Source organism: Schistocerca nitens, chromosome 8 (assembly GCF_023898315.1).
Source record: "Schistocerca nitens isolate TAMUIC-IGC-003100 chromosome 8, iqSchNite1.1, whole genome shotgun sequence".
Lineage (NCBI taxonomy): Eukaryota > Metazoa > Arthropoda > Insecta > Orthoptera > Acrididae > Schistocerca > Schistocerca nitens.
This window is the reverse complement of record NC_064621.1, coordinates 601,377,400-601,389,705: the sequence shown is the minus strand read 5'-3', so window position 1 is coordinate 601,389,705 and position 12,306 is coordinate 601,377,400. Positions and strand designations below refer to the sequence as shown.

Here is a 12,306-nt window from a genome sequence, read left to right as displayed (position 1 = left end):
CTTATGTTTCTGCCTATTTAATCCTCTGCTACCTTCACTATTTCATTTCTCCAAGGTATCTACTGTCTTTTTTTTTCCTCCTTGTTTCAGTTAATAGTTGGCTAATGCTCCCTTTGAAACTCCCAACTCTGCTTCTTTCAACTTATCCAGATCCTATATCCTGAATTTCCTACCTTCCTGCACTTTTAATCTGCTTTTCATAACCAAAATTTAAGTGATTGTTTGGTTACTTGTCATTCTAAGTTCTTGTGTCCATACCAAACATGAATATTGGATTGTTTAATGACTGAATGAAGACCACTCAAATATAAATCATTTGTCAAAGCATTTAATTTTTTTTATTATTACGTTTCTTTCTACAGGGTGACAATTATTGAACCATATTGGGGGGGGGGGGGGGCGTAAATTAGTTACAAACTACGGCATGCACACACTTTAGTCAACATGTAAACATCACTACAGATATTCAGATTTAGGTTATGACATGTTCAATATGCCTGCCATCATTGGCGATGATGTGGTGCAGATGAATAGCAAAATTCTTCAGGACCCACTGAAGTGTCGGAACATTGATGCTGTTGATGACTTCCTAAATTGCTGTTTTCAGCTCAGCAATGGTTTTGGGGTTACTGCTGTGCACCTTGTCTGTAATGTAGCCCCCATGAAAAGGAGTCGCATGTGTTCAGATCCTGAGAATACGGCGGCCAATCGAGGCCCATGCCAGTTGTCTCTGGGTACCCCACAGCCAGAATGCGGTCCTCAGAGTGCTCCTCCAGGCCATCGAACACTCTCCTGCTTCGATGGGGTTGAGCTCTGTCTTGCATGAACCACATCTTGTCAAAATCAGGATCACTTTGGATAATGGGGATGAAATCATCTTCCAGAACCGTCACATACTATTTGGTAGCCACCGTGATTAGACATTACACACCACACAGTGACCTATTGAGGGTGAAGAGACTTCTCGATCGCGAAATGTGTATTCTTAGTCTCCCAAATGCACCGATTTTGCTTATTGACGAACCCATCCAAGTGAAAGTGGGCTTCATCGCTAAACCAAACCATCATCAAAGTCCTGTTCGTCAAATTTGTGGACAATAGTGTTTCTTGGCCCTGGGGCTTAATGGCAGGTGGGTTAGAATTTTGTATGGGAAGAGATGCAGGTCTTACATAACATTTCGTCACAGTGTCTCTTGATGAATTCCCACCTGTTATGCAGCTTGTCTGGGGCTGATTTGAAACACAGTGTGCGTCTTCTCAATGTTTTCAGTTGTTTCACCCCTTTTGGTGGTCCTACATTGCCGATACTGTCATCATGAATACTACCCATTCTCTCAAACTTTTTAATCAAATTCTTGATCTTTAGCACACTTGTACTGGTCGTCTTCAGCTTGCACTCAGTCGCAAACTTCCTTGGAGCTGCAGTTGGGCTGTTATTGCACACATAGTAGCTCTTCACAACCGCTTTACTCCCAGGTATGCTGTACCGTGACGTTTTCATGTGCAAATGGCCGACACAACAAAGCGCATTTGCATGCGCGTACTAATTCCCTTCATGCCCCGCTGTTAACCGTGCAGTTTGAACATCCTAATGCAAGCCGTTCAGAAGTAATGACAATTTCATTTCATATGGAACAATAATTGTCACCCTGCATCATCGTCATTTCAATTTGAATAGCACTGTGATAGGCTTTCAGTATGAATCTCAAATTACAGAGTGGTTTTTAAAAATCTGGTAATGTTTTTTTTATTATTATTAATTTTTTAAACATGTGATCTTTTATGTTCACCTGTGTTTCAACAGGTGCAGGAGGCACGCAAATAATTGTGGAAGATGGGGAGAACTCTTTATCGAGTTTTGAAGGCATTCTTCTGAATGGCATCCCATCATCATTGGATATTGATGTTGCTTCTGACGACACAAATTCGAAAGATTCATCTCGCAGTTCAACTGCTGTGGTAGCAACAAAAGTTATGTCCCAACAGCAGAATGCTAAAAGCATGATGTTAGCAGATCTCCTTGAAAAGAAACCAGAAAGGAAGGACCCACCTGTACTAAATGGTGTCCTGGGAAAGAGTTTTGAACTAGTTGAGAACCACCTAGAAAAGGTAAGTAATTGCACAGAATAAATAGATTTTTTATTGTTGCATGACATGTCATATACAGTCACTAGATACATAGAGGGGAAGGTTGTGTACCTTTGACTACTTTTCATACTTTTAAACGAACCATAAATAATGTAAGCAGTATTCTTATTATGTAATTTTATAGCACATACCTTATCCCACATTGCAATAATACTACTGTCTGAAACAATTTTGTAGAAGTATTACTTTTAGTAGAATTGTGCAACTGATTAATGGTACAATGATACGGTTGTACCTTTGACCACCTCCTGTTGTACCTTCGACCGTACAAAAAAAATTGAACATTGACCCGAAAACTAACAAAAAAATGTAATTTGTTCCTCTTGTTGTTGTGGCATGTGATTGAAAAATTGCAAAAATTTTATTTGTCCACAGTATTGTAGTTGCAGTTAAGTGAACTTGCCAGCAATTACTCTTCTTAACACTACGCTGATGTTATCCACAAGTGGCTTTGTGAAAATGTGGATATGCTTCCTGTACTATCTCATAAATTTCACCTCAAACGTCTCTTTTTTTTTTCCCCATCTACTTTTTTGAGCTGCAGAATGTTTTAATTCCTTTTCCTGTGTCAGTAGGCACCGTAAACCAAATGTAATCTTTTCTGAGCTCAAGGTAAGGTTAAAGATAATTGTTAGTTAGACCCTCTTTATTTAGGTCTTCTGAATCATTTAATTCATTTTCACTCAGGTCACTTGATTCATGGCTTCAGAGTCAGAAGAATCGTCGATGAAACATGATGTAGCTTTAATTTTCTTCAGCTTGGGGCCAGAAGGCCTACATGTAGGTTAATTTTCTTTCAGCACAGTGACAGTCTTCTTTATTTTCTGAACTTCTTCCTTTTGACGGTTGTTGACTACTATTCCAGATTTTCCTCTCTTCCAGCCTTTGCTATTTGTTTTGTGTCAGCTATTGGGAAAGGACACATCATTTCTTGAGTGACTGGCTGATTCTTTGAGTCTGTGGAAGGTTGTGCTTCAAGAAGCAGTTCTCCTGAGTTTTCTTGAATTGAACTGCTCAAGTTTACATCATCAATTCATTTTTCCCCAAAAATATTTTCACACAGTGGAACCAGCCCTGGAACTCAAAAGCCACCATTGTTTTATGACAAAATACATTTGGAAAGGCTATTCATAGAAGTACTGCAGTCTTATATACTGTAACATGTTTTTTTGCAGCAGTCTTTCATGGCAGTGTTGAAGTAAGTTTTACAAGATTCAAATGCTCTCCTGTCAAGAAGCTGCTGCTTATGACTTGTATGAGGTGAAAAGTCATAATGAATTCCCACCACCTGTCCAATGCTGTTACTGTAATGCTAAAATGGCTTTTGTGATTGCCCTTTAGTAAAACCACAGCACTTTCTTGATTGGCTTTGACATGCTGGGTGAAGTGTTAAAAAACCTTTTCATTGGACCATCCTGAATGAGATGCTCCTCCAATGAACCCAGTTGACGCACCATGCAACATAAAATCTTTAAAATGGTTCCCTACAGCATTCGCTGTAACATCATCTGTCACATTCGTGCCTCTTCAGCCTGATGTGACAGGTCCAATTTGCTTACACCCCTCTGGGGTTTAGGATTTTGGTACGAATGCGGACTGTTGACATTCCAGTCTCATCCAAGCTCCAAATATTAGATGGCCAGAAAGGATGTCATAATACTTCCTTGTAGTTCTGGAAAACAACTTCCACTGTCTCGTGATTGAAGGGAATGGCTGAGAAACGCTGGTTCCTCTTAGTTTTCACAAAGACAGTTCATTGGAGTACCTCTTACCAAAATCTTTTAACCCCTGAAATTCAGCTTTCTTGTGTTTTCCAGGATTGAGGAAAATTTTTACTGTTGGCCACAGCATGTTGGTACACCAGTTGCCTTAGAATTGAGAGGCTCAAACCATGGTGCATCTTGGCAGCTTTGTTTCTATGTGTAACCAACAGTAGATACCCTCATCGTGGAGAACTTTTTTTCATAGCTAAGTTAGGTGGATACACAAACTTTTCCTCTCTAGATGCATTTAACAGTTTTCAGGGGAAAAAGAGTGTAGATTTTTTTAAGCTGAACTATTTTGTTGCATTAGCTCTTACTCCCTCTTGCTTTCACTATTTTTGTGGGTTAATTCTGTTTTACTTCTTAGCATTCTGATTTTTTTGAAAAAATATTATTGGCTGAATATAAATTGACATCGTATCTTTGACTTGCGAGATGTACATAAAAATGAGTGGTTGGAGGTAAGGTTTTCACTTAGAACCACATGTAAATGTTCAGTAATTTTTTAAGCTTAAGCTTTTTTGCAAATACTACTCAAAATTTGCTATATTATATACAGATAACGAATAATTTAAAATTTAAACAAATTTACATGATAAAATAACATGTCAAAATATGTCAAAGAAAGTAATCAATTTTTGAAGGAAAAAGATTGATTGCTCTCATTGTACAAATGAGTTGAGTTTTAGGCAGGCACAACCAAAAGACAAAAGACAAAAAAAAAATTAGCATCCGGTGAAAGCTTTCTTCAGAAAAGAAAATATACACACATTCATTCACACAAGCAAGCACACTTCACGCACATATGACCACCATCTCTGGCAGCTCAGACCAAAATGTCTTCATGGTTGTCTACCTTTGACCGCATCATAATATCTTAAATTTTTCATTTGAGCGCTGTGACTTTAGCTGCCATCTGTACACGAAGCGAGGAACCACATACTCTAGTGTTGCCACAAGTAACATTATTTTAAAATATGTGTGTAATCCATACTTTTCGGGATGCAAACTGAGAACTTCAAATTTTACGTATATGCTTTTAAACAGCTCCACAAAAACATGAGCATCTGCTACCCCTGTGGCAAAACTAGAGTGTGATTCCTCTCTTCATGTATAGATGGCACCAAAAGTCACAATGGTCAAAGGTACAATGTATGGTACTACAATGTGGTCAAAGGTAGACAACCATGATAGCATTTTGGTCTCAGCTGCCGGAGATGTCATATGTTCACAATGTGGCTTGTTTGTGTGACTGAGTGCGTATGTTTTCTTTTCTGAGGAAAGCTTTAGCCAAAAGCTAAATCAGTCTTCTTGTTGTGCTTGTCCGCAATTCAACGTGTCATCTTTACAGTGAGTAGCAACCTATCCTTTTCCTTATATTGTCAACAGAGAGGGAAAGGGAAAGGGGGGATGTCATTTGAGAGACAGGAAGGGGAGAGAGGTTACAACATAAAAAATTTTCAATAGCTGCTACTTACTGTCCTAGTTTATAAAATCTCGTCTAAAATATAAGTTTTTTATTTAATGTGCTCCATTTAATATGATTGTGATTTTAGGTTTAAGATATAGTTTTAAAATGCAAGTTTAAGTTCAGATTGTTTTTAGAAAGTTCAAGAGGAATGTTTTGCTGTAAGTGTAGTCAATTGAAAATGTGTACTGATATTTTATACTGTTGTTTCTGTTTTTGTGTGAAATGTTGAGTATAATTTGTATCAAACTGTAGATGTTAGTGGTATGTGTACTTGCATCACTAAAAGATCCACAATATTATAAGCGTTAGTCACTCCTTATTACATCAGATTCATTTGTTCTCTTACTTTCTGATAATCTATTCTTCGTGGAGGATTATTTAAAAGAAATCGTAAATTTCATACTACGAAAGCACTTATCTTCCTTCCATGTAACCTACATGTTATGGCCTCGTTATAAAGGTCACAGTACATATCCAAAGTTTCAGGACTTATTCTATGGTTTGTCCTTAGATTTTTTTCCCTTCAGTTAATGACTTTAACATACGATGTGTTTTGCATGTGAAAAGTGCAATGTTGCTGTGTGATTTGTAATATTTGGGTTTTACTATAACTTGTTGCATTTGTCAGTCCATGTAGAGCAGGTAACCAAAGCTATACAACCTTCAGTATGACCATTCTTAGTGAAACCTGTTGTGTGAATGCCAACATGTTTTTTTTTTTTTTTTTTTTTTTTTTTAAATGATATGCTTACTCACTACCTCTGACAATGAATATGCTTGGTTGTCACGTTCTGGAAAGATGATTAGGACATTTAACATTGAAAAAGTTGAAGACTATTACATTTTGTACGTAAAAATTTTGGAAATCGTGTATTGAAATGGGAAATACTCTGGGAGGAGGAGAATGTTGGTCAACTACAACTATGCAGGTACTGAAGGATACGACAACATCCACTGTCCAGCAGCCACTGCCTGGAGGGAGAGAGAATGCTGCAAGTGCTTCACAACATCCCAATGGCAGCAGTGATGGACTCCCGTATAAAACAGTTGGAACTGTGACTGATCGTACAGAGATGACCCACTCACTGGAGGGAAACTCGCATCAGATGCAGCAGCAACATCAGCAGCATGCACTAAAAAGGTGGGTACTGTCTTTCTTGCTGTATTGGGTATGAATGTGCATGGAATTTTGTATTTTCATTGCTGCAGTGTTGCATGTCGCTTTGACATTGTGAACATTTTATCAACAGTGCAGGTTCTAAGCATAGTTACTGTTCTATGTGTTTAAGTATGCTCAGTGACTTTATTGCTTTAAAAGACTGATGTAAAAATATGTAAAGCTTTTGAAATAGTTAATGATTAAAATACCCAACTGATTCCTAACATTTTGTGTAAGTATTTAGTACCCTGCTGCAATTGTTGACAGATCTGATTTGATCCATTATAAATGGTTATTGTTGACAGAGTTTTTCCTGTTCGAAAGAGCATAAAAAAGTCTTCAACAGTTGAAGCTTCAATTCCTTCTTCTGGGAGTAAGAGGGTTCAGGAGACAGAAATAGATGCATAGATCTTAGATACAAAACAAAACGGGTCAAATCTATGAGATCCTATGATTAAGTAGAAACCAGTAGCAAGCAGCTAGTAGTATATGAATACTTCAGTAGTTACTTAAGAACTAATGTCCAAAAGGAGACTTGTTAAGACACACACAGAGCCATAAGAGGGGAAAAGGTAAACTTGAATAGCAGAAAAGAAAGAAAGAAGGGTGGGGGGGGGGGGGGGGGGATCGAAAGGTGTGATGCTAAGAGAATTCACTTTTTTTGCTTCGCGATTGGGAGACATGGCTTAAATAGTGTGGATGTCAATCATACTGACATGTACTATGCGGTGTACTGTACTGTATTGTACAATAAGACATTATTTAGCCTGAGTCCTACTTCTGTGGGAAGTTAAATTTCACTGAGGGTTTGGTTGTGTTAATGAGGGTACGGATACGTTTATTAGCAGCAGCTAGATGTTAGCAGAAGAGAACTACTTGATGAACGCTAGGCCATGGTACTGATGGAGGCTGCACATGTACTTGAAACATTTCCAGATAACCTTTTTACATGAGTTTGCAAGTCAGCTGGCATTTCACGTTATTCTTGACAACTCCTGTGAACTGTTTGTATGAAATATTTCTGGTGACGTCATTAACAGGTGTCTGTAATTCCTGGGGCATTTGATGGTTTTTCTAAACATTAACTTCTCTAAATGTTACATTTGCTGAATCCCAGAAGTAAACGTGTGATAGACATGGGGTCTGGAGGGTAATTTAATTAAAAATGTCTCAGACTGCTCAAAAACTGAGGTGTGAATGAGCTGCCTATGTACTGCCTTGGGTGCTCTTATAATGAATTTGTTTTTGGAGAAGTTTTATTAGGGGCTACATTGCATTACACTGCACCATCTTGATTATTAACAAGCGTGTGTGAAGGTGTGCTGCTTCACTTGTTCTGTTAGTGACTTTCCTTACTTCCTTTTTGCTTGGTAACTTCAAGAAATGCCTCCCAGCAGCAAATAAGCTACAATCAATAAATGGCATCAGTTTAGAATAGGTATAATGTCAAATACTTTATAATGTCAAATACTTCATGTAAATAAAACAGTAATTTTGATTAGTCAGAATATGTAAAATTAAATAAACATTTCTCAAAGAGCGCATGAAAATAGGGGGTCATTTTATAGTCATGTAAATACAGTGCGTTCCATGATGGATTATCTGTTTATTTGTACTTTATGTATATGCTGTAACTCTCAGTTAAGATGTTGCCAGAGCACTCCCTCACATTAGAAAATTGCTGTGCTGCGCATGGGCAGTATGTTAAACGTATTGGGCAGTATAACTGATAGTATAAGTCAGAGACTGATGAGCGATTTGTCAAATTAATGTAGAATGATACACAGTTACGTGCATCTCAATAAGTTGGAAGTAATAGTACTTTTCTTAAATGAAGTTTGTAGTACATCCATTGAGTATTGTTGGGAACCAGCTTGGCTCTTTGTATTTAGCTCCTTCGCAACAAACTTGTTCTTTCTGTTTCACTGCCCTCATTTCACAATTTTCTATTTCAGGCCAGCAGATGAGGCAGGTCTCACCAGTGTGGAAGTAGAAACGAAGCGCCCGCACCTGGAGGTTAATGGTAATGCGTCACCTTCTCCAGCACCCTCTCCATCACCTGCATCTGCAGACACTGGAGTTCCAAGTTCGTCAGCAGCAAATCTGTATGCAGCACTGGCCGCATCAGCTCTAGAGGGAGAACTGGACCAACCAGAGTTGGAAGTGGTTCCTGTGCCTCAACAGGCTGCAACTCCGACACCGCAGCAGCAACACCACCAGCAACAGCAGCAGCAGCAGCAGCAGCAGCAAACAGCAGGAAGCATACAGCTTGGCCTAAGACAGGTGTCTCTTGTAGAAGACTTAAAATTATTGTATATACTGCTTGCTACATTTGTCTGTAGCTATACACCGAGGTGACAAATGTCTTGGGATAATCTTCATATCATGTCAGACTTCCTTTTGCCAGGCATAGTCCAGCAGCTCGACTCATCATGGACTCCAGAAGTCGTGTGAGCTTCCCTGGAGAAATATTGAGCCATGCTGCCTCTGTAGCCGTCCATAATTGTGAAAGTGTTGCTGGTGTAGGATTTTGTGCTTGATAGTGTTCCATAAATGTTCGATGGGATTTGTGTTGGGTGAACTGGCTGGCCAAGTCATTCCTACGAATTGTCCAGAATGTACTTTAAACCAATCACGAACAGTTGTGATCCGGTGGTATGGCACATTGTCATCCATAAGAATTCCATCATTGTTCAGGAACATGAAGTCCATGAATGGCTGCAAATGGTCTCGCAGATACCCAAATGTAACCATTTCCAGTCAGTGATCAGTTCATTTGGATCAGAGGACCCAGTCCATCCCACGTAAACACATTCCACGCCAGTACAGAGCCACCACTAGCTTGCATGGCATAGTGCCTTGTTGACAACATGTGTCCATGTCTTTGTGGGGTCTGCACCACACACGAACCCTACCATTAGCTCTTACCAACTGTAATCAGGACTCATTTGACCAGGCCACAGTTTTCCAGTCATCCAGGGTCCAACCTATATGGTCGCGAGCCTAGGAGAGGTGCTGCAGCCAATGTCGTCATCTTCTGCCACAGCCCATTAATGCCAAATTTTGCCACGTTGTCCTAACATATACATTTGTCATACGTCCCACATCAATTTCTGAGGCTATTTCATGCTGTGTTGCTTGTCTGTTAGCATTGACAACTCTAAGCAAACGCAGCTGCTCTCGGCCATTCAGTGAAGGCTGTCGGCCACTGCGTTGTCAATAGTGAAAGTTAATGCCTGAAACTTGATATATATTCTCGTCACACTCTTGAAGCGTAGCTTCAGCTACAATTCCACGTTCGAAGTCTGTTAATTCCCATTGTGTGACCATACTCATGTCAGAAACTTCTTCATGTGAATCACCTGAGTACAAATGACAGCTCTGCCAATGCTCTGCCCTTTTATACCTTGTATATGCATTACTACCCCTTTCTGTATACGTCCGTATTTCAATCCCATGACTTTTGTCACCTTGGTCTTACACCTTTGTATTTTAACAAGAGTGGCTGCTCGTACAACAATGCTACGATTTTGAGATAGGGTGCTGATGAGCCAACCAGCCACCCATCTTACAATCTTATAATGTTGTATAATTACACATAGTTTGCTTACTTATGTCATCCTCAGATATGTAGTTCGTTAGTTTTATGTTTAATCTCGTGCAAAAGATAAGTGAACCTTTCTTGGTAGGAAATGCAGCTCAGGGTGAAAATTTTTCTACTGGTGCAGTGAACCACTTGGTGATACAGTGAACCGCTCGGTAACTTGGAAAAAGATATTATACCGCCTCAGTTTAGGAAGAATCATAATGATTGTTTCTTGTTCCCTGTTGTAACACTGTAGTTGGTCAGATAGATGAGAGCAACCTTTAATTATCTGTGTGCTATTCAGGTATATTTATTTATTTTTTAAAGTGATATTTGTTTTGACTTTGAAAGCGGTTGTATGAATAAGTAATTATTTTATAACAACTCTTATGTTTCATAGTCAATCTTACTTTTGTCTCAGACAGTTAATATTTCCAGTATCAGTTTATGTAAGATCATTCTTTTTATTAATCAGTTTTTTTACAATATCTTGACATAATTGAACCTTTCCTTGCTCTCATTTTGTCCACAATGAATTCACATCAGTCTATTTCATTTATTATAATTGATAGTGTCAGACATTATTACATTAGACAGTTTAGTAGGACACATTAAGCACATTGATGTATGTTGGCTTAGTGGGCACTATCAAAGCATTTTACATGTTCTGAGTAAAGCAGTACAGTCAGTGACCAGGCTGCCATTTGGTTGTTGTATTTGGAACTATAGTAACCTGACCGGAACCTCATCTTCTTGCTTGTCTCGGTGGCACACTATTTTGTTGGCTCCAAACAGAAAACTTTTTAGTTATTGTACTATATTATACAACAGTGGCTGCAACACTACTGTCTTTTAGTTTCATTAGATCACACAGTTATTAACATTAACATTAAATTGACCTGTTGGACAATCACCAGTTCATTAACACTTTTATTCATATATCTGGAGAACCCTGGTAGAGCACCCGTCCAGTGACAGTTTCAGTGGTGACTCTTATCATGAAACTCGTTTCATAATCAACAGTTTACAGACAGTTGAACACAGTTCATTATTGAAGTCACTACAAACACTTAGTGCGGTGCATAGCGGAAGTACAGTATTGTAAGCACAGTTTATACTTGCCACAACCAAAGAAGTTCATGTGGATATTTCATGAATACATGTTATTACAAGAGAAATGGTGTGATAATATCAATTGTTCCAAATATGATGATGGACTTTCATACATTTCATTGCATAATGCAAACTGAATGAGCATGAATTCTCATAGAAAATGTTAACTGAATAGTTTTTAGGCATCACCACATTTACTTGGTTTTTGATGCCATAGATGTTGCTTGTGTGCTCTCAAGCTGCGCACTCAATACGCAGATGTTAACATGGGAATTGTTAGCTGCGAATTGATTAATTTTAGGTGGGGTGGGCTACGTAAAGACTTGGTTGAAATGTACTAGTGTGGATGAGCTGTATGTTCAGGCAATAATTTGATTTACAGAGTAAATAGTTAGGTAGTAACAAAGGATTACAGAACCATTATGTGTGTCTCAGCAGGGAATTGTCTATTTATGACTACAGTTAGAATATTTGAAATATTATAAATTATTCAAATTTTATTTTATTTAGTGACTTGATTATTTGATGATAGGTGTAATTCAGTCCAGAAAATTTAGGTCAACAAAATTGCAATTCAAACCTGGAAATTAAACAAGTGTAATGGCCTAAAGACAACAGTAATTTGTATGTATTCAGAGTTCAGTACCAATTATCTTCTAAGATGATTAGATTACAAAAAATTAAAACTTGTTGCAGTCAAGGCTGGAGTCATAGTTTTCTGATAGAATGAGTCCATATTTCCAAAACTGTGGATTAGCTCAGTTGAAATCTACTATTACACGCTGTAGCAAAATTTTCAATTATTAATTATTCTTTGTTAATGTGGTTTTCAGTAAATTTAAATACACTACATCATATTGACAATTAACACACAAATAACAAACTGGCATGGATAACATTTTTACAGATTTGGACAGATGAGTGCATGTGCACATACGCAATTTATTCTAGTGGACTGGGGTAGTTGGCCACTACTTTGGAGTTAGGATGTAGTAGTGGGTCGTTGTCAGGGTGTTGGCTGTTGGTAGCATGTACAGTGTCAGTAGCCAAACGTTTTATTCAGTTT

At 38.3% G+C, this 12,306-nt stretch overlaps 1 protein-coding gene across 10 annotated transcripts in view; it reads left to right on the top strand.

Moving 5' to 3' along the window:
• The window catches only part of LOC126199221 (AT-rich interactive domain-containing protein 2), a 323,635-nt gene that overhangs the window by 241,533 nt on the left and 69,796 nt on the right, over positions 1-12,306 (top strand). For 7 of the 10 annotated variants that reach the window (XM_049936005.1, XM_049936012.1, XM_049936003.1 and 4 more), the window contains 3 exons: positions 1,805-2,109; positions 6,312-6,523; positions 8,497-8,824. In XM_049936005.1, coding sequence (XP_049791962.1) covers positions 1,805-2,109; positions 6,312-6,523; positions 8,497-8,824 — 845 coding nt within the window. The remainder of the gene's footprint in view (positions 1-1,804; positions 2,110-6,311; positions 6,524-8,496; positions 8,825-12,306) is intronic. The other 3 variants (XM_049936007.1, XM_049936006.1, XM_049936004.1) reach the window with 3 other exon arrangements.